Source organism: Nerophis lumbriciformis, linkage group LG27 (genome assembly GCF_033978685.3).
Source record: "Nerophis lumbriciformis linkage group LG27, RoL_Nlum_v2.1, whole genome shotgun sequence".
Classification (NCBI taxonomy): Eukaryota; Metazoa; Chordata; class Actinopteri; order Syngnathiformes; family Syngnathidae; genus Nerophis; species Nerophis lumbriciformis.
The window spans coordinates 31,174,558-31,195,890 of NC_084574.2; the positions used below are offsets into that span (position 1 = coordinate 31,174,558).

The 21,333-nt window shown below is 41.1% G+C and overlaps 1 protein-coding gene across 1 annotated transcript; it reads right to left on the reverse strand.

Annotated features, from left to right (window-relative positions):
• Positions 1-1,072: 1,072 nt before the first annotated feature.
• Positions 1,073-16,054, reverse strand: LOC133624508 (meteorin-like protein). Its single transcript, XM_061988123.2, has 5 exons — positions 15,696-16,054; positions 7,265-7,448; positions 6,962-7,187; positions 1,891-1,950; positions 1,073-1,803 (listed from the first exon to the last, which is right to left on the reverse strand). Exons 1-5 carry the CDS (start codon positions 15,785-15,787, stop codon positions 1,484-1,486), a joined length of 882 nt encoding a protein of 293 aa, XP_061844107.2. The 5' UTR covers positions 15,788-16,054; the 3' UTR covers positions 1,073-1,483.
• Between the last annotated feature and the right edge of the window lie 5,279 nt (positions 16,055-21,333).

Below are 21,333 nucleotides of genomic sequence, written 5' to 3' on the forward strand. Positions count from 1 at the left end.
TGCCCCAGACCAGTGCTCCTTAACCACTGTTGGGCAAAATGATCAATTTCTCAGCTGAGGTCCATATGAGCCGCAGCAGTACTCCGTTGTAATACTCTTTTCTACCACTTGTGGCAGTAATGACAATATGAAACAGAAGTCTGGAGCTAAAGACAAGTTTTTTTTAGCACAAAAAATATGACTAAAGCGGTGAAGCTGTGTTTTTATTTTTAGTCAGTCCATAAACATATATATTATTTATTAAGTTAGTTAGAATTTATTTTAGCGCTGCGTAAGTGGAAGTATATTCAATTTTTTATCAGTTTTTATGAGTCGCTTCTTTTGGTTTTAATATCGTTTGACAAAGTGTATCTTGTTTAACTCAAAGTAGGTTGGATATGATTAAATTACATTATGTTAATATTTGAGTGGGTCCTGGGCCCCACTGTAGTGGGAAAAGTTGGGTCCTGAGGTCAAAAAGGTTAAGAAGCCCTGCCCTAGACTGGTCACGTATAGACAAATTTCATGCTTCATCTGTCATTTTTTTTAATGGCTTATCCTGATCAGGGGCAATGCAGGCTGGAGCCTACCCCAGATGTCTTGACTGAAGGGCAGCTGTGTGAAGCACTAAGCTATTAATGGACACTTTAATTATCCAGCCAAGGTTTCCTATCCCATTTATACCTTTCAGGGCTGCACGAGCCTATCCCAACTGCCTTGAAAAGCATATTTTTTTGTGAATAATACCTTGAATATTTTTCTGTGACTGTGTCTTCTCTTTTGTGGCGAGATGGTTTTGTATCGTGCTTGCACTGTAGTCCATTGTCAAGATTTCTAACTAACCCTAACAGCAGCACTTATTTGCCTGAAACTCACAAATGTACATTTTGTTGTTTAAGATGCAGAACAAAAAGCCTCAATAAATGAATATAAGTTAAAACAAGATATTTTTATGTTGAGGGGAGGAAAACAGATGTGTTTAATTCAGAGACGCCAAACAGTGCAACATGCTGTTGTCACTTTATGCACATTTTGTATTTTAATGATCAAAATGCAGATTCATGAATTCTAATAAATTGTTTCATAACAAAACTGACATGATGATGAACTCCATTTATTTTTCGGAACATGTAAAAACACCTTAGCAAACAGCAAAACATAAACAGCATATAAACTCACAGAGTTGCATAAAGTTCACTTCTGTCAGAAGATGTTTGGTTTAGAAAGCTTTTTACAAAGCAAACTTGCGTTTCAACGAGCAACCCTACAACTTTGGCACATAACTACACTTCTTAGTGGCCAAGGGGCACTAAAGCCGCTTAAGTCACGTATAAAGAGAAACACTGTTGTTGGAACTAGAAGAAACCACTTTCTCTCTGTAACAGGAGAGGAAGTCTTGGCAGAGGTTGGTTGTTTAAAGTGTTTTGCTGCACAGCAACAATAAATGACATCCATCCATTTGAAGATGAGCTCCATTGTCTTTACCAAGATGTCCTCTGTGCTTTCAGTCAGTGTTTACCTGACAAGGGTTCCTTCCTGCTCTTTGTGCTTCGACATATAGCCTCAGGAAGTCCTTGTAGCGAGGTGCGCAGCCAAGCCACGCCTCTCCAAAATGGACAGAGCCGGTCAAAAGGTAGTCATCTTTACCAGGTGGAATGCCGCACTGAGAGGGAACATTGACCCGCCCGGTCCAGCGGCGCACCTTGGCCCCGCCTGCAGCAAACACGGCGCTCTTCTGATGGTAGAGCCGACTTAGAGACACCGATGCGACCTGAGAGTGTTTGTCGGTGCTTAGCAGCACGCCTTGAAAGAGGCCTCTGCCCGCTACGGAGACAACAACATGGCAGATTGACTTCATGCAACAATTTTAGCTGATATGTGTAACTGTGTGTGTCTAATGTTTGCATTTACCAAAGTCACTGGTGCAAACTGCCAGGAGGACCTCTTCATCTGAACAAGGTTCACATGTGACTGCCAAAAAAAGAAAGAAACATTATAATATAACACCTCACTTTCAATTTATCATCTCTGCTTGGCCGTCTAGTTCTTTGAAATGGTGGACAAATGGACAAGTGAGTGTAAAGGAAACAACACACTTCCTCCCTTTCTACCAAACTGCTTCACTCATATGGGTGGCCTACCCAATATGCCTTGCCTTGAGGGGCATCTGCTTTTGATTGACAGCCGAGAGACGATTGGCTGGCTCTTGTGCTTGACACCGACATGACCTTTGGATTGGCCTGCTTGTTTTCTTAGGTCTGGCCGAGACAAGACGGCGGGGGGAGGGAAGCGCTTCATGTCGGGTGAAAGAGCTCAAACGGGAATTTTTTTCTTCTTCACAGCTCAAACCTGGCCTGTCACCTCGACTCACATCACTGACTAGACGGGTCTGGGCTGAGCAGTTTAACAAGCCATTATTGGTGACAAATTGAAGACAATTGCATAATAACTACTCTGTAAACACTGACCTGAAAGCTGCTCTCATCTACAATGTGGTTAGTATTATCAACATGTGAAAAATAATCCAAGGGATTTAATTGATGCTTATAGGGTGAATACTATAATGACCAGAAAATAAAACGACCTTGACTATAAAATAAATACTGTTATATTATTAGTTGAATGCAGTATATTTAAAGAAAAACATGTCAGCTAAGGTTTTTAGTAGTAATGTAAAATATTACATTCATAACAAAATGTTATTTTTCCCATAACCATTTTACAACTTGACCGGTTTTGGGGCATGTTTGACTTTATTATAAATAAATTAAAAAACAGAACAAAAGAGCTGAACTCTGCAAATGGCCCTGAAGCACTCTTATACGAATTACATGTACAAGCCCTTAGTGCAACACTGTACCTTTGGATTTGTGTACGCCACATTACAATTCTGGGGCAGGTGTTTGACTTTTGGGGCCAAAATTCAAAGTACACTTTGAAGATTTAATTAAAAAAAAAAAATTAATAAAATAAAAAAAAATTAAAAAAAACTTTACCGCTGCCAGTATTTTTTTCTATTTTTATTAAAACATTTTCAAAATGAAAAAAAAAGAAAAAAAAAAAAGTACACTTTGAATCATGGAATGATTGGGATTAATTATAACAGACAACAGTTTTGTGTGCACACTGAGACATATATGATTTACTATCTCCTTGTTATCTTTTTAACATCCGAGCAAAAGCTAAAACAGGTTTCTACACAAAAAAAAAACAGCAGAATCTGGTAGCTTTGTAATTTCAGTCGCGATATCGGTAGACATGGTCAATTTCTGGAAGTCTTCCACTGAATTGGGGAGAGTTGCTCAGTCTGAGAAGCAAGGATTCCCAGAATGCCTTGTTGTTGCTACAGTTAACAATTTTGACCTTATCATGCATCTTTAAAAGGGGAACTGCACTTTTGGGGGGGAATTTTGCTTATCATTCAAAAACCTTATGAGACAAGCACACATTAATGCTTGTCTTTTTTAATGCATTCTAACACATACACGTTAGCAAGTCAGCAAACAAATGAGATTCGCCTTATTCTGCCTATAAAGTGCTTTAAAAACATCCAAAAACCTCTATCAACATTTTATATACACGCTGTAAGTATATATGTAATGTAGTAACAGGCACATTCATAATAACCTGTAATATTTACATGTATTGGTCATTTTAAGCATACGGCGACACATTCATTTTACAGACACATCACAACGTTCGCAACTACTATATATTTTTCTGAAACCATCAAAAACTGTAGTAACAACTCTCGTGCCCTCTTTGCTACAGTAAAAAGATTGACAAACCCTCCAATTTCACTTCAAGTAGAACAAATTTTTACATCAAAGTGCAATGAATTTGCAACATTATTTTGTAATAAAGTTCAAGGCATTAAAAATGCAATAATTCTTGGACAACAAATAGCTACTCTGCAGCCAGCTAGTCAACGAGAGCTGGCACATTCGAGTCCTGTCACTGACAAAACAGTTGAGGAACTCATCCACAGTCTGAGTCCATCAACATGCTGCCTTGATGAGTTACCCAGCAGTTTGTTACCACAATTCGCTTATCTAGTTAACATCTCACTTCAGACTTGGACATTTCCAAAGGCCTTAAAACTGCTGTAATTAAGCCCCTCTTAAAGAAAAGCAGTCTCGATGCCACAGTAGTGAACAACTATCGGATATTTTGGGGAAAAGTTGTGTACCAACAGCTTAGTGACTTTCTCCTGTTTAACAATGTGTTTGATACTTTCCAATCAGGCATTAGGCCCCACCACAGCACTGAAACAGCTCTGATCGAGGTGACGAATGATATCCGCCTGAAAAGTCTCAGTCTTGGCTCTGCTGGACCTGAGCGCTGCCTTTGACACAGTTGACCATACTGTCTTAATACAGAGGTTAGAAAACTGTGTGAGAATATCCGGCTCTGCTCTTAACTGGTTCAAGTCCTCTCGCGATCATAGGACGTATTTTGTTTAAATTAGTACTGGTTTACTGTGTCTCTGACATGTGGTTCCTCAGGGTTTGATTTTGGGAAACCTTACAGTTCAACTTGTACATACTGCAACTGAGTCAGCTAATACACAGCTTTAATGTGTTCTACCACAACTACGCAGATGACAATCTGATGCATTGAACAGATCAGTGTGTGGATGCAAAACTATTTTCTTCAGAAAAACTCAGACAAAAGAGAAATTATTGTCTTGGCCCACAGAAGCAAACAGAAAATACTGTTAGTCACCTTGAGACACTCTTCCTGAAACCTAATATCAGTTTACAATTCTAAGGGTAATAAGGAACTCAGATTTGAACTTTAACCGTCACATTAAGTCAATAACATCAGCAGCTTTTTATCACCTGGAAAACGTTGCCAAAATCAGAAGAATAATGTCGAAATAAGACTTAGAAAGACTAATCCATGCCTTTGTCTTCAGCAGGTTAGACCACAGTATTTGCCTTCTCACTGGGCTCTCTAAACAAGCGGTAAAAAAAGCTGCAGTACATCCAAAATGCTGCTGCTCGAGTCATGACTAGAACTAGGAATTACAACCATATTAGTCCAGTGCTTAGGTCACTGGCTTCCTGTTGCTTCGAGAATAGACTTTATAACAGCTCTTCTTGTGTACAAATATTTTCATGATCTTGTGCCAAAGTACATCTCCGACATGTTAGAGCCATACGAACCATCTTGAGCTCTGAGAACTTAGGGAGTGGTCTCCTGCTGGCGTGAGACGGGCCTCAACGTTGGCAATGTTCAAATCCAGTCTGAAAACACTTTAATTTAATTGTGCATATGACAATTGAAAGTATTTTAATTTTATTTAATTATTGTTTTTATGATTGTATTTTGTGATTTGAATTTGAAATATAATTTTATATATATATTTTTTTCCTTCTTTTAATTTTCTGTAAAGCACTTTGGATTGCCTTGTTTACAAATTGTGCTTTATTGATAAACTTGCCTTGCCCTACTTCTAATCACGGCAGACTTCATGACAGACAACAACGGCGACTACAAATGATGATCCAGAACCTTACATTTTTTAAACTGAATATAAGGAGGATCAACCACAAGTTTTAGAAGCTGAGTGATAAGCAGATCTGGCAATCAGCACTTTTACTAAGTGCTAAACAAGAAATACAAACTGAACATAATAAAACAATCACTAACTGTACAATGTTTGCTCTTACTGGGATGCCGACTGATGGGATGTTCATATATTCCCGTTTTAGAAGAATTAATCATCAAAAAAAAAAAAAAATTAAAAAAAATGGGTGCATACGAGTGTTTTTACGTGGTTTTTTTCGTCATCTCAACATCCAAGTTGAATGTCAAAGTTGACCAACTTCTTGGTTTGTGGCCACATACTTCTACTATACAACTAAAAGGCATGATTTAAAATCTAGAATTAACTTTTACCAATTCAGAGGTGATGCAGCAGCTCACCAGCTCAATATGTCAATAGATTCATTAGCTAGTTAGCTCTCTGTGATCACGGTGCCGCTAAAAGTAGTTCCCTGGCGTTAGCGCTTATAATAACAATAATCGCTAATACTTGGTTAAAATTCAGGTAACAACATGTAAATGTAATATTGTTGGCTGTTTTGGGTGTTTTTTTAGAGGGCTTTATGGACGCAATTGATGACTCCCATTAGCTGCAATGTGAGCCACCTCACACTTGCCATATATTAAAAAGTAGATGGCAATAAAAAAAAAAACACGTGTTCTCTTACATAGGGATGGTGAATCCTAGGCAAAATGCAAAAAAAGTGCAGTTCCCCTTTAATGTGTTGTTTTGAACGGACAGGGTTTATAGTTAAAGTGGTGTCGTGTACAATTAAATTATTGCTACTTTTGGTGGTAATGCGACACCCTTACTAAGAATGGTTAGTGCATTGCATCTTATTAAAACTACTGTGGCCTCCATTGATATGTCTATTACATAAGATGTATACGTGGCGGTGAAACTGGAGTAAGAATGAGTTCTTCTTATGAAATTCCTCATGTGGGCTGGATGCATTTTGATTTTCATATGTTCCTGCGGGCCTGATGAAATACCTGCCCGGGACAGATCTGGCCTGCGGGCAGGGTGTTTGAGACTTGTGTTCTGGAGGGGTTGGTGCTTAAGTAGATGCAACTTTATCTACGTGAGTTCTTCCTTGGCCAATGCAGCAACTCGTCAGTTTTTGAGGAATATTTTCTGTAATCCTGCAAATCGAATATCTTCTACCATTTTCTGTATTACTTCACATAATTAAAACCACAAAGTAGTGGCTAAAGCAATTGTGCAGTACTGTAGAAATATCAGTACAAATCCAGTGTGCTATAAAAGGAAATAAACATAAGAAAGCCCATTGAAACGTGAAAAAAATCAATTTCACAGCATGAAATTGAACTTAAAACACACATAAGTAGAATTAAGCACACAGACAACATGGGATTCAAACCTGGGAGGCTTTAGCAAATAGTCCAATGCAACATAATATAATTTTCTTACCAAAGCCGGGCAGCAGGTGTGTGAACAAGTGTGCCTTAGGACTCTGGCTGGGCACTAGCTCATACTGGAAAGCGGTGATCCTCCGGCTAATGTCTGCCTGCGGCACAGCCTCCACAAACAGAGCTCCATCAGCGTGGCTAAAACAGCGCACGCTTCCCTCAGGCTGTTCACTTTCGGCCATCAGCAGCTTCAAATCACCAGCTCGATCCAAATACAGATGTGAACCCTTCATACACGGATACATGTGTTTAATAATGCGCTGGGTAAAATAACTGAGGTTTCCGTCCAAATTAAAGACATTACCTGCGAGTGAGGCAGGGGCTTGATGCACACATGGAGACCCTCCATGTGTCCAGGTGAGGGTTCTGTGTTTGGACGTAGGTTGACAATGATGGCTCCAGTCGGGTAGAGCCACTCCATAGAGCCCTGGGAACAGCGTAAGTAGACCTGTTCTACATCTCTGCGATGAGACTCGTGGCTCAGACCACTGTAAGAAAAATAATACACTTGTTATTTATAAAGATCATCATTTAGTGTTCAACCAAACTAAAAGCCTTCTCTTATTTACTGATGCGGTCGATGTGCACAAGCTACTTCATCACCCACAAGTGATGGGGGGTTATTAAGTCGTTAAAAGACAGATAAAGTTCAATGTGCCACGTGTGATGTTCCCGCCTCTCATGCTTTACAACTTTAGGAGGTGGAGGAGCTATCAAAGACTACATATGGCTTTATTTACTCAAGATAGGAACTGGAGATTAGACATTCCAGTCAGTTGTGAGCCTGTGCATCACATTTCAACAAACAAGACAAAAACAAACTGCTAAAAGCTATTTTATGCATTTCTTTGGAATAAATAACAATGAAGACGTGTTCATTTTACTGGAAACAAGCAAGATAGACGCAAACTATGACAGTTCCTGAAAGTCGAATCTCCTAAGTGTATGAAGGATTATTGGTTTAAACCAGGGGTTTCCAAAGTGTGGTCTACGGCTCATTTGTGACCCGCAGCTTGTTTTTCTTATTGTCATATCCTGCAGATAAAATTAGCACTGCCCAGAATACAGAATCACACTGAAAACAAAAAAAAACTGAAATGGCAGGGAGCCCCCAAAAATGAAACTTACAAACCAAAATGGCGGACTATATCAGTGATTCTCAAACTGTGGTACTAGTGTTACTCATGAGTCATCTTGTGGTAAGCTAAATAATCTTTAAAAAAAGTTAAAGTTAAAGTACCACTGATAGTCACACACACACTAGGTGTGGTGAAATTACCCTCTGCATTTGACCCATCCCCTTGTTCCACCCCCAGGGAGGTGAGGGGAGCAGTGAGCAGCAGCGGTGGCCGCACTCAGGAATCATTTTGGTGATTTAACCCCCAATTCCAACCCTCGATGCTGAGTGAAGAGGTAATGGGTCCCATTTTTATAGTCTTTGGTATGCACCTGGGGATAGGTTGACTGGCAACACTAAATAGGCCCTCGTGTGTGAATGTGAGTGTGAATGTTGTCTGTCTATCTGTGTTGGTGCTGTGATGAGGTGGCGACTTGTCCAGGGTGTACCCCGCCTTCCGCCCGATTGCAGCTGAGATAGGCTCCAGCACACCCCGCGACCTCGAAAGGGATAAGCGGTAGAAAATGGATGGAAGGTATGGTATGACTCGGCAAGGCTTTGAACTCACGACCTACCAACCTCAGGGTGGACATTCTAACCACAAGGCCACTGAGCAGGTTGTAATGTTACAGTGGCCAAATTATTAAATATACTTGTTAAATAAAACCTCTGCCTTGTTTTAATGAATATTTAGGCCTGCTACGCTACAGTAGTTTAATATTGGTCATTGTGGTAGTACTTGACGAGCCAAGTGTTTTCTGAAGTGGTATTTGTTGAAAAAAAGTTTCAGGCCCATTGTACTATATTATGCGGTTATGATAAGCAGGAGTACTTTCTGACAGAGGTAATACAAACCAGGTTTTAAAGAGGTTGCACCAGAGTCCCCTAAAACAGGGGTCCCCAAACTTTTTTGCACCAGGGACCGGTTTAATGTAGGCGTGGCGCAGTGGAAGAGTGGCCGTGCGCAACCCGAGGGTCGCTGGTTCAATCCCCACCTAGTACCAACCTCATCATGTCCATTGTGTCCAGAGCAAGACACTTCACCCTTGCTCCTGATGGGTGCTGGTTAGCGCCTTGCATGGCAGCTCCCTCCATCAGTGTGTGAATGTGTGTGTGAATGGGTAAATGTGGAAGTAGTGTCAAAGCGCTTTGAGTACCTTGAAGGTAGAAAAGCGCTATACAAGTACAAGTACAACCCATAGGCATTTTTTTCACAGACCGGCCTTCCATGTGTGGCAGATAAATATAGCAAATAAGTGCATGAAAAATGAATACATGAAAAAACTCATTAGTAGAATTAGTGGGAGCCCCTGGCCTTTTCCCATTGCAAAAAAGCTCTCCATTGACTTTTGTTTTTATACTCATTTTTGCTCGTACTAGGGTTTTTTTTGGCTTTAGTATATGATGGGTTATAGGTGATACATCACATTCAAGGACAAAAGCATGGATACAGTATATAAGAAAGCTAGTAATGAACCGCAATGGATACAAGCAGAGGTGGGTAGAGTAGCCAGAAATTGTACTCAAGTAAGAGTACTGTTACTTTAGAGATTTATTACTCAAGTAAAAGTAAGGAGTAGTCACCCAAATATTTACTTGAGTAAAAGTAACAAGTATGTTGTGAAAAAACTACTCAAGTACTGAGTAACTGATGAGTAACATACACACACATATCATATACATATATATATATATATATACACACACATATATACATATATATATATATATATATATATATATACACACACACACACACACACACATTTATATATATATATATATACACACATATATATATACACAGTATATAATTTATTTTTATTTATTTTGCCGTTTTTGTTTACATGTTAAAGGTGTTTTAATGAATATACATGCATGTTTAACACATATAGATTCCTTTCTTTCATGTTGACAAGAATATAAGTTGGTGTATTACCTGATTCTGATGACTTGCATTGATTGTAATCAGACAGCAGTGCTTAACGTCCACGTTTTCAAATGCAGGAGAAAAAAAGTTCCTCCTTTCTGTCTAATACCACATAAGTGGTTGGTTTTTGGTATCTTATTTGTCCAGCTTCCATATTCGTTTTCACACACTTTATAAGAAATACATTGGCGGCAAATTCCGTAGCTTGCTAGCTTGTTTGCGCTGGCTTTCGGAGACTCTTATTTTGAAAGCGCAGGCGCGATGGAGCGGCACTTTTATTGTGAAGACAGGAACTGTGCAGTCAGTCTTTAGCTTGTGACGGGATGTACGTTTGAAATAAAAAAGTGTCTTTTTTCCTTCACACTTTTGATTGATTGATTGAAACTTGTATTAGTAGATTGCACAGTACAGTACATATTCCGTACAATTGACCACTAAATGGTAACACCCCAATAAGTTTTTCAACTTGTTTAAGTCAGGTCATGTGACCGCCTGGCTCTGTTTGATTGGTCCACCGTCACCAGTGACTGCATCTGATTGGTGGAACGGAGTCAAACGTCACTAGTGACTGCATTTTATTGGTGGAACGGAGTGAAACGTCACCAGTAACGCAGGCACTTTGAAGGTCTGTCTGACAGACCAAAACAAACAAAGCGTGCATTAACAGATCGATAAAAATTAGTAGCGAGCTGAATGTAGATAAAAGTAGCGGAGTAAAAGTAGCGTTTCTTCTCTATAAATATACTCAAGTAAAAGTAAAAGTAAGTTGCATTAAAACTACTCTTAGAAGTACAATTTATCCCAAAAGTTACTCAAGTAGATGTAACGGAGTAAATGTAGCGCGTTACTACCCACCTCTGGATACAAGCCTTTTGTGCCATCCATTTGCCTTTTTAAAGCATTACATGGATTCAATTATTTAAGATGTCAGTAAACTTCTCAATCATCCATCCATCCATTTTCTACCGCTTGTCCCTATTGGGGTCGCGGGGGGTTCTGGAGACTATCTCAGCTGCATTCGGGCGGAAGGCGGGATACACCCCGGACAAGTAGCCACCTCATCACAGGGCCAACTAGGGCTGGGCGACATATCGATATATCGCGGGTTTGTCTCTGTGCGATATAGAAAATGACTATATCGTGATATTCGAGTATATGTTCTCACACAGTTGCTTTTAGCTGCGGGCATTACACTGCATGAGATAGACAGACAACATTCACACACTAGGGCCAATTTAGTGTTGCCAATCAACCTATAATCAATCAAAAATAAATACTTGTCATTAGTTCTAATAGATTTCTGTGGGTTACTATTTCCATTCTAAAAGTTATGTATTCATATTTTGTGCAATACTTCATACGTAGATACACTAATGTTAGCTTTTTTGGTCTAATTTTCCATGCGTTAATACATTTGTTATGGCTAACTACTTGTATAATAGGACTACGTGCAATAACACCAGCACTTTAACTCACTAGGCCAAAGAAGATGTGTATTTTCTACCTCCAGCACAATTATTATATGCAACAATTTAGCACTTCTCCATCTGCCTTATGCACTTTAACTACTATGGTCAATATGTTCCTGATCTGCCCTGATCTTAGGTCATCAACCTGCTGCGAACCAGGACTAGACGGAACCTAGCTTTTGGCTACGATTTGGCACCTTTAGATTTTATATGTTTATTAATGTGCATTTATTTTAGGTAAGTACCATGTCACTTGTTGCAGGGAGGACTAGCAAAGTAAGATTTTCATTGTACGGCAAAACAATCTTGAATTGTCCTGTGTAACAAAGATGTAACAAATATAGCAAATGGCGACTTTGTATCAGGAGTTCTATAATACACCTATGATCAAGCTTATTGGTGTGTCTGGTGCATACTTGCCAACCCTCCCGATTTCCCGGGAGACTCCCGAATTTCAGTGCCCCTCCTGAAAATCTCCCGGGGCAACCATTCTCCCGAATTTTTCCCGATTTCCACCCGGACCACAATATTGGGGGCGTGCCTTAAAGGCACTGCCTTTAGCGTCCTCTCTCACCTGAAAATGAGACTATTATATATGTCTCCGTTATCCATAGGTTTATCTATAACCCATAAAGTAGGCAGGCACGGAGCTATTTCTCAACGTGTGTTTATTCTAGCCGGCACGTTAATACACTGAAACACAACATCCAGATTCCCATGATGCATTGCTTCAAAACTACGGCAAGTAGTAATGTCCAAAAACATAACATAGACGAAGCAGAAGAACGAAGAAGAGACATGGCGACGACGAGTAAGAAGAAGTACGCTTGCAAGTTCCAAAATGATTGGAAAAAATAATTTCAGTTCATCCAGGACAGCTCGAAGGGGAAGGGGTATGCTGCCTGCAAATTTTGTAGATCAGACTTATCCATTGAACACGGTGGCCGAACGGATATACCGTATTTTTCGGACTATAAGTCGCAGTTTTTTTCATAGTTTGGCCGGGGGTGCGACTTATACTCAGGAGCGACTTATGTGTGAAATTATTAACACATTACATCAAATAATATGATTTAGCTCATTCACGTAAGAGACTAGACGTATAAGATTTCATGGGATTTAGCGATTAGGAGTGACAGATTGTATGGTAAACGTATAGCATGTTCTATATGTTATAGTTATTTGAATGACTCTTACCATAATATGTTACGTTAACATACCAGGCACGTTCTCAGTTGGTTATTCATGAGTCATATAACGTACACTTATTCAGCCTGTTGTTCACTATTCTTTATTTATTTTAAATTGCCTTTCAAATGTCTATTCTTGGTGTTGGGTTTTATCAAATAAATTTCCCCAAAAAATGCGACTTATACTCCAGTGCGACTTACATGTTTTTTTCCTTCTTTATTATGCATTTTTGGCCGGTGCGACTTATACTCCGTAGCGACTTATACTCCGAAAAATACGGTACTCATTCATGAACGGATTATTTATATATACATATAATACATATACATATACATACATACATCCATTTTGTACCGCTTGTACACATATACGTATATATATAAGAAATACTTGAAAATATATACACCCCCGCCTCCCGAATTCGGAGGTCTTAAGGTTGCCAAGTATGGTCTGGTGGGACTGGCGAAAGTTAAGTATGAGGAAATGCGGTCGGTTACCGTATTTTTCGGACTATAAGTCGACGTTTTTTTCATAGTTTGGCCGTGGGTGCGACGTATACTCCGGAGCGACTTATGTGTGAAATTATTAACACATTACCGTAAAATATCAAATAATATTATTTATCTCATTCGCGTAAGCGACGAAGAAAATGTCCGCAATCGTCACTCACACGCCAACCAATGAGAATTCGGCGGGGGCGGGTCATGGCAGAAGTGCATTGTGGGTGATGATATGCTAACTGCTATACGCTACTGCCGGAGCTATTAAAATGGATCACATCAACATTGGCGGTAACTTATAAAAACTGAAAAGGACTGAACTAAAATGGCACCGAAAAGGAAATCATATACTGCAGATTACAAGCTGGACGTAGTGAAATATGCTGCTGAGAACAGCAATCGAGCAGCAGAAAGAAAGGACGTATACCAGAGGCGACACCGAGGAAGAAGATTTCATGGGATTTAGCAATCGGGAGTGACAGATTGTTTGGTAAACGTATAGCATGTTCTACATGTTATAGTTATTTGAATGACTCTTGCCATGATGTGTTGCGTTAACATACCAGGCACGTTCTCAGTTGGTTATTTATGCGTCATATGGCGTGCACTTGTTCACTATTCTTTATTTATTTTAAATTGCCTTTCAAATGTCTATTCTTGGTGTTGGATTTTATCAAATAAATTTCCCCCAAAAATGCGACTTATACTCCAGTGCAGGGGTCGGCAACCCGCGGCTCCGGAGCCGCATGCGGCTCTTTGATCACTCTGATGCGGCTCAACAGCTCACTTGCTGAACCCCCCAATTTTCCCGTGAGACTTCCGGATTTTAGTGCCTCTTGCAGAAAACTCCCGGGATTAATATTCACCGATTTTCACCCTGGCTATAATAAGGGCGTGCCATGATGGTACAACATTTGGCGCCCTCTACAATCTGTATTAACAGCGTGCCAGCCCAACACTTGTCATACAATATACATCTTCTGCTTGCACACGTACGTAACAGCAAGGCATACTTGTTCAACAGCCACACAGGTTACACTGACGGTGGTCATATAAAACTACTTTAACACTCTTACTAATAATGCGCCACACTTTGAACCAAAACCAAACAAGAATGACAAACACATTTCGGGAGAACATCTGCACCTTAACACAACATAAACACAACAGCTCAAACACCCAGAATCCCATGCAGCCCTGACTCTTCCGGGCTACATTATACACCCCTGCTACCACCAAACCCCGCCCCCACCCCAACCCTGCTCCCTCACACATCAACCCCCCCCCCCCTTCTCTCTGTGCGTCGGTTGAGGTGGGCGGGGTTTGGTAGCGGGGGGTGTATAATGTATTCCGGAAGAGTTAGGGCTGCATGGGATTCTGGGTATTTGTCCTGTTGTGTTTATGTTGTATTACGGTGCAGATGTTCTCCCGAAATTTGTTTGTCATTCTTGTTTGGTGTGGGTTCACAGTGTGGCGCATTATTAGTAAGAGTGTTAAAGTTTTTTTTTTTATACAGCCACCGTCAGAGTGACCTGTGTGGTTGTTGACCAAGTATGCCTTGCTGTCACCTACGTGAGCAAGCGGAAGCCCCATATAAAGGATAGTTGATCGGGCACGCTGGCTGTAGTGGGTGCTATATGCTGTACCATCACGGCGCACATGACGCTGAGCCATTCATTTAAAACCCGCGTGCCGCACCAGCTTTCAAATTCCACATAAAGGTGTGGGCAGCGTGTCTGAAACCCCTGGTTTATACAAAGCAAATAAAAAACTTTGTATACAGTGTTATTTCATTTAAAATTTCAATTTTTTTTTGCGGCTCCCATTGTTTTCTATAATTTGTGAAACTGGTCAAAATGGCTCTTTGACTGGTAAAGGTTGCCGACCCCTGCTCCATGTGCAACGCATAAATGTTTTTTTCCTTCTTTATTGTGCATTTTCAGCCGGTGCGACGTATACTCCGGAGGGACTTATAGTCCGAAAAATACGGTATAAATGATTTAATATCTCTGTGCAAACATGTCACAAACCGGTGCCGGTCCCCGGACCGGTGGTTGGGGATCCCTGCCCTAAAATACATGTCAATCAATTCTTGCTAGAATGTACACGTTTACAAGGTTTGGTACTTTTTACTAAGTACGTTAAAGACCTCAAAAAGACAATTTAGTCGTAGAGACATAAACAAATAAATTGATTTGCGCATGTTTAACGAATTTAAATATGAAGGATATGAAAGTGACAAGAGAGACCCGCTTACCTCTCCTCTTAGCACACATTAGGGTACATCATATACACAAATTATATTTTCCATAATGTGTTTAAATATTACTATCGCGCGCCAAAATGTAGCGTAGGAGACAAAAGAAGGTGTTTTTTTTTTTTAAACGACCCGTCCTTTGTTGGCCGCCAACTTCTCCATAACGGAACACTTGGAAGACGAGTTTCGCTCGAAAGGAACACGTAGCTCGACAACAAAAGGTAAAAGTTAGGTAAAAGTGTTGGGAGTCTTTGTTCCGCTCCATCCTCACCTTCCTCGCCAGCTGCACTCGTCGCTGGAGTACTGAGTGATGGCGGGGCACACCAACACCCACATGACCCACTGCACTGCCCACGGCCACATCGTGCTGCAAGAACCGGTATCCGCGTATGGTGTGACGGACCTGCGGAGCCTACATGGCGGGTTAGGCCGAGGCCCGGACTCCGTGTGAGCGGTAAAAAAAAAAAATAACCCAAAAATGACGAAGTTCGTCAAGGAACTTTTTGTCGACCGAGGATGTGCGCGAGTGCCACGGGGCTGTTTAAATAGCACCCTCTGCACGTGCACTGCGGGCGCGTGCCAGGAAACTGGCTGGACACGCGATCGCTCGCTGCAAAGCCACGCCCACACTTTTTATCCGAAAGATGTGCGCCTGCGTGTGGCTTGAAAGCCAGTAAACAGCAGTAAAAGTCAGAAAAGACGATACAAATCAATAGTGACATATGTAAGGACATAAAATACAAGAAGTATGAGGAAAAACATGCCAGTGTTCGTTTTAAATTGAATTTTTTTTTAACTAAAAGGTACTCAACAAAGACCACCAACAAGGTCCATCCATCCATCCATTTCCTACCGCTTGTCCCTTTCGGGGTCGCTGGAGCGTATCTCAGCTGCATTCGGGCGGAAGGCCGTGTACACCCTGGACAAGTCGCCATCTCATCGCAGGGCCAACCAACAAGATCTCTGTTTACAAAAACAATTATAAATCCTTTTTCTATGGAGTCTATCCCAGCTGTACATAAAATCAGAAGTAATAAATTGGGATTTGGGTGTGCCACAAGGATCTATTTTGGGCCTGCTGCTTTTCAGTATATATATATATATATATATATATATATATATATTAATGACCTCCCCAATATCTTACTCGTGTTTAAAGGGGAACATTATCACCAGACCTATGTAAGCGTCAATATATACCTTGATGTTGCAGAAAAAAGACCATATATTTTTTTAACCGATTTTCGAACTCTAAATGGGTGAATTTTGGCGAATTAAACGCCTTTCTATTATTCACTCTCGGAGCGATGACGTCACATCGGGAAGCAATCCGCCATTTTCTCAAACACATTACAAACACCGAGTCAAATCAGCTCTGTTATTTTCCGTTTTTTCGACTGTTTTCCGTACCTTGGAGACATCATGCCTCGTCGGTGTGTTGTCGGAGGGTGTAACAACACGAACAGGGACGGATTCAAGTTGCACCAGTGGCCCAAAGATGCAAAAGTGGCAAGAAATTGGACGTTTGTTCCGCACACTTTACCGACGAAAGCTATGCTACGACAGAGATGGCAAGAATGTGTGGATATCCTGCGACACTCAAAGCAGATGCATTTACAACGATAAAGTCAAAGAAATCTGCCGCCAGACCCTCAGGAAAAGAGAGCGGATGAGGGTATGTCTACAGAATATATTAATTAATGAAAACTGGGCTGTCTGCACTCTCAAAGTGCATGTTGTTGCCAAATGTATTTCATATGCTGTAAACCTAGTTCATAGTTGTTAGTTTCCTTTAATGCCAAACAAACACATACCAATCGTTTGTTAGAAGGCGATCGCCGAATTCATCCTCGCTTTCTCCCGTGTCGCTGGCTGTCGTGTCGTTTTCGTCGTTTTCGCTTGCATACGGTTCAAACCGATATGGCTCAATAGCTTCAGTTTCTTCTTCAATTTCGTTTTCGCTACCTGCCTCCACACTACAACCATCCGTTTCAATACATGCGTAATCTGTTGAATCGCTTAAGCCGCTGAAATCCGAGTATGAATCCGAGCTAATGTCGCTATAGCTTGCTGTTCTAACCTCCATGTTTGTTTGTATCGGGATCACTGTGTGACGTCACAGGAAAATGGAAGGGTGTATATAACGATGGTTAAAATCAGGCACTTTGAAGCTTTTTTTAGGGATATTGCATGATGAGTAAAATTTTGAAAAAAACTTTGAAAAATAAAATAAGCCACTGGGAACTGATTTTTAATGGTTTTAACCCTTCTGAAATTGTGATAATGTTCCCCTTTAAATCCTTTCGTGGTCTTGCCCCACCGTACCTCTCTGAGCTGCTCCACCTCTATGCCCCCACCCGGTCCCTCAGGTCAGCTGATCCTGGAGGTACCCAAAACAAAAGGCAAGCTCAGAGGGGACAGAGCCTTCTCTGTTGCGGTTCCCAAACTCTGGAACGATCTCCCTCTCCATGTGAGACAGGCCCCTTCTTTGGCTATTTTTAAGACCCTTCTTAAAACCCATTTTTATTCACTGGCTTAATAGGGGAAACTAAGGTATTTTCATTTACCGTTATACAAAGCATGAGTGTGTTCGACCCTTTTTATAAAAGGATAAGTCTCCCGTTCATGAAGATATTTAAACAAGTTACGTTTCTTTTTGGCAGAAACACTTCCTCTGGTGTTGTCTTCATGTCCATCCATTTTTCTTGGCAATTTGATTAAATCACATGAAAGGCTGCCTGCCAAAAGCCCCCCTCCGTGTTGCCATTGTTCCACCGATGTTTACCAAGTACTGCAGAGGCCGAGGCAAGTGAACCGGATTGTGCAGTATACCAGCTGAGAGGGGGGATTTTTTTCTTCATGGAGAACGGCAGGGTTGACAGCATCCATCCATCCATTTTTCTACCGCTTGCCTCTTTTGGCGGAGGCACTGGAGCCTATCCCAGCTGCACTCGAGCGGAAGGCAGAGTACACCCTGGGCAAGTCGCCACTCATCACAGGGCCAGCACAGATAGACAACCATTCACACTCACAGCATTTACACGGATTTAAAGGCGAACTGCAATTTTTTTGGAATAATTATGAGAGACAACAGCACGTCATTTTTTTAGGATCCTAAAGATAATTCAAAAATTGCCTGCAAAATGTGGCTAATGGGAGTCACCATTGTAGCCTTCAAAGCCCTCTCAAACAACTTCAAAACTCTCCATCAACGTTTTATTTATACACTGCAAGTATATCTATAATGTAGTAACAGACTGTCGTGGTCTGTCACTTTTTTTGCGTTGTAATTTGTAATAATCGGTTCGTTCTTGGTGGCTCTGGCAATGCAGCTAATGGTGGCAATTAAATCTGCCACTAAATCACTTCGAAAATTAATCCAAAACTCGCCAACAATACTTAATTTACGTTCTGTAACCTGTATAATAACCAAGCTGTAGCCACATTGTTATCGTAAGAGCAAGCACTGAGGTACTTTTTTTCTAGCATGTATATTTTCAAGTATTTCTTTATATATATATATATATATATATATATATATATATATATATATAAATATATAAAAAATAATCCGTTCATGAATGAGTATATCCGTTCGGCAACCATGTTCAATAGAGAAGTCTGATCTACAAAATGTGCAGGCAGCATACCTCTTCCCCTTCGAGCTGTCCTGGATGAACTGAAATGATTTTTTCCAATCATTTTGGAACTTGCAAGCGTACTTCTTCTTACTCGTCGTCGCCATGTCTCTCCTTCGTTCTTCTGCTTCGTCTCTGTTATGTTTTTGGACATTACTACTTGCCGTAGTTTTGAAGCAATGCATGATGGGAATCCGGATGTTGTGTGTCAGTGTATTAACGTGCCGGCTTGAATAAACACGCTGAGAAATAGCTCCGTGCCTGCCTACTTTATGGGTTATAGATAAACCTATGGATAACGGAGACATATATAATAGTCTCCTTTTCAGGTGAGAGAGGATGCCAAATATTGTTGTCCGGGTGGAAATCGGGAGAAAGGTTGCCCCGGGAGATTTTCGGGAGGGGCACTGAAATTCGGGAGTCTCCCGGGAAAATCGGGAGGGTTGGCAAGTATGGGCATGCTACAACATTAGACGTGAGCTAGCTACGGCAACAGGTAAGCTATTTTGCGTCAGCACCTGAATCGCGTTTGAGTTTGTAATGCTCAACACAATGCCATAGGACACCAACTGACTGAAAAACTTGAACAATCATACTACAGTATCTGTAAAGGATTAGCCCACATTTCATGTTTTGTTTGTACACAGCTAGCTGGACAGTGTCGTGTCTGTAGTGTGCTGCATTTATCATGATCAATATTCAAGGGACTTACTCGATGGGTGCGGCTGTTTGTTCCAGCTGGCCAGGGAAGTTTATTTTCCCCAAGATGACTTTGTGTCAGCATGGCTTGGCTCCAACTTCCACATTTACAGTCAAGTCACACCGACCTCACTCTATCGGCTTCCGTCTGCTCCAACATTTCAGCCTCTGTTTGTGCTCGCTTTTAAAACCAACAGTTTATCCTCCCTATATTCAGGTTAAAAAAGATGAGGTTGTGAATCCTCATTTCTCCAAAAATAGTCGTCTTTGTTGTCTGTTAAAGGTCTACTGAAACCCACTACTACCGACCACGCAGTCTGATAGTTTATATATCAATGATGAAATCTTAACATTGCAACACATGCCAATACGGCCGGGTTAGCTTACTAAAGTGCAATTTTAAATTTCGCGCAAAATATCCTGCTGAAAACGTCGTCTCGGTATGATGACGTCAGCGCGTGACGTCACGGATTGTGGAGGACATTTTGGGACAGCATGGTGGCCAGCTATTAAGTCGTCTGTTTTCATCGCAAAATTCCACAGTATTCTGGACATCTGTGTTGGTGAATCTTTTGCAATTTGTTCAATGAACAATGGAGACAGCAAAGAAGAAAGCTGTAGGTGGGAAGCGGTGTATTGCGGCAGGTGTTGTGCTGGATAACGCACCCCCGCCGTAGAATGCACCCCTTGACTGGTGTGCCGGATAACACAGCCGGTGTTTCATTGTTTACATTCCCGGAAGATGACAGTCAAGCTTTACCATTGGCCTGTGGAGAACTGGGACAACAGAGACTCTTACCAGGAGGACTTTGAGTTGGATACGCAGACACGGTACCGTGAGTACGCATGCAGCTGCGGTTTCCCAACATTTGATCGCTTGCCCATACGTGCGTGCCGCTATGGGCATGTCACGTACGTAACTTTGGGGAAATATATGTGCTGTATGAACTTTGGGGAGGTGAACGGTACTTTGGGCTGTGGGATTGAATGTGTTGTGCAGGTGTTTGAGTTGTATCGGCGGGTTATATGGACGGGAGGGGGGAGGTGTTTGTTATGCGGTATTCATTTGTGGCATATTAAATATAAGCCTGGTTGTGTTGTGGCAAATAGAGTATATATACTGTATGTCTTGTATTTATTTACTGTTTTAGTCATTCCCAGCTGAATATCAGGTCCCACCCGCCTCTCACAGCATCTTCCCTATCTGAATCGCTCCCACTGCCCTCTAGTTCTTCACTCTCGCTCAAATTAATGGGTAAATCGTCACTTTCTCGGTCCGAATCGCTCTCGCTGCTGGTGGCCATGATTGTAAACAATGTGCAGATGTGAGGAGCTCCACAACCTGTGACGTCACGCTACTCGTCTGCTACTTCCGGTACAGGCAAGGCTTTTTATCAGCGACCAAAAGTTGCGAACTTTATCGTCGATGTTCTCTACTAAATCCTTTCAACAAAAATATGGCAATATCGCGAAATGATCAAGTATGACACATAGAATGGACATGCTATCCCCGTTTAAATAAGAAAATTGCATTTCAGTAGGCCTTTAACAAGTCTGCCATGATTACAACAC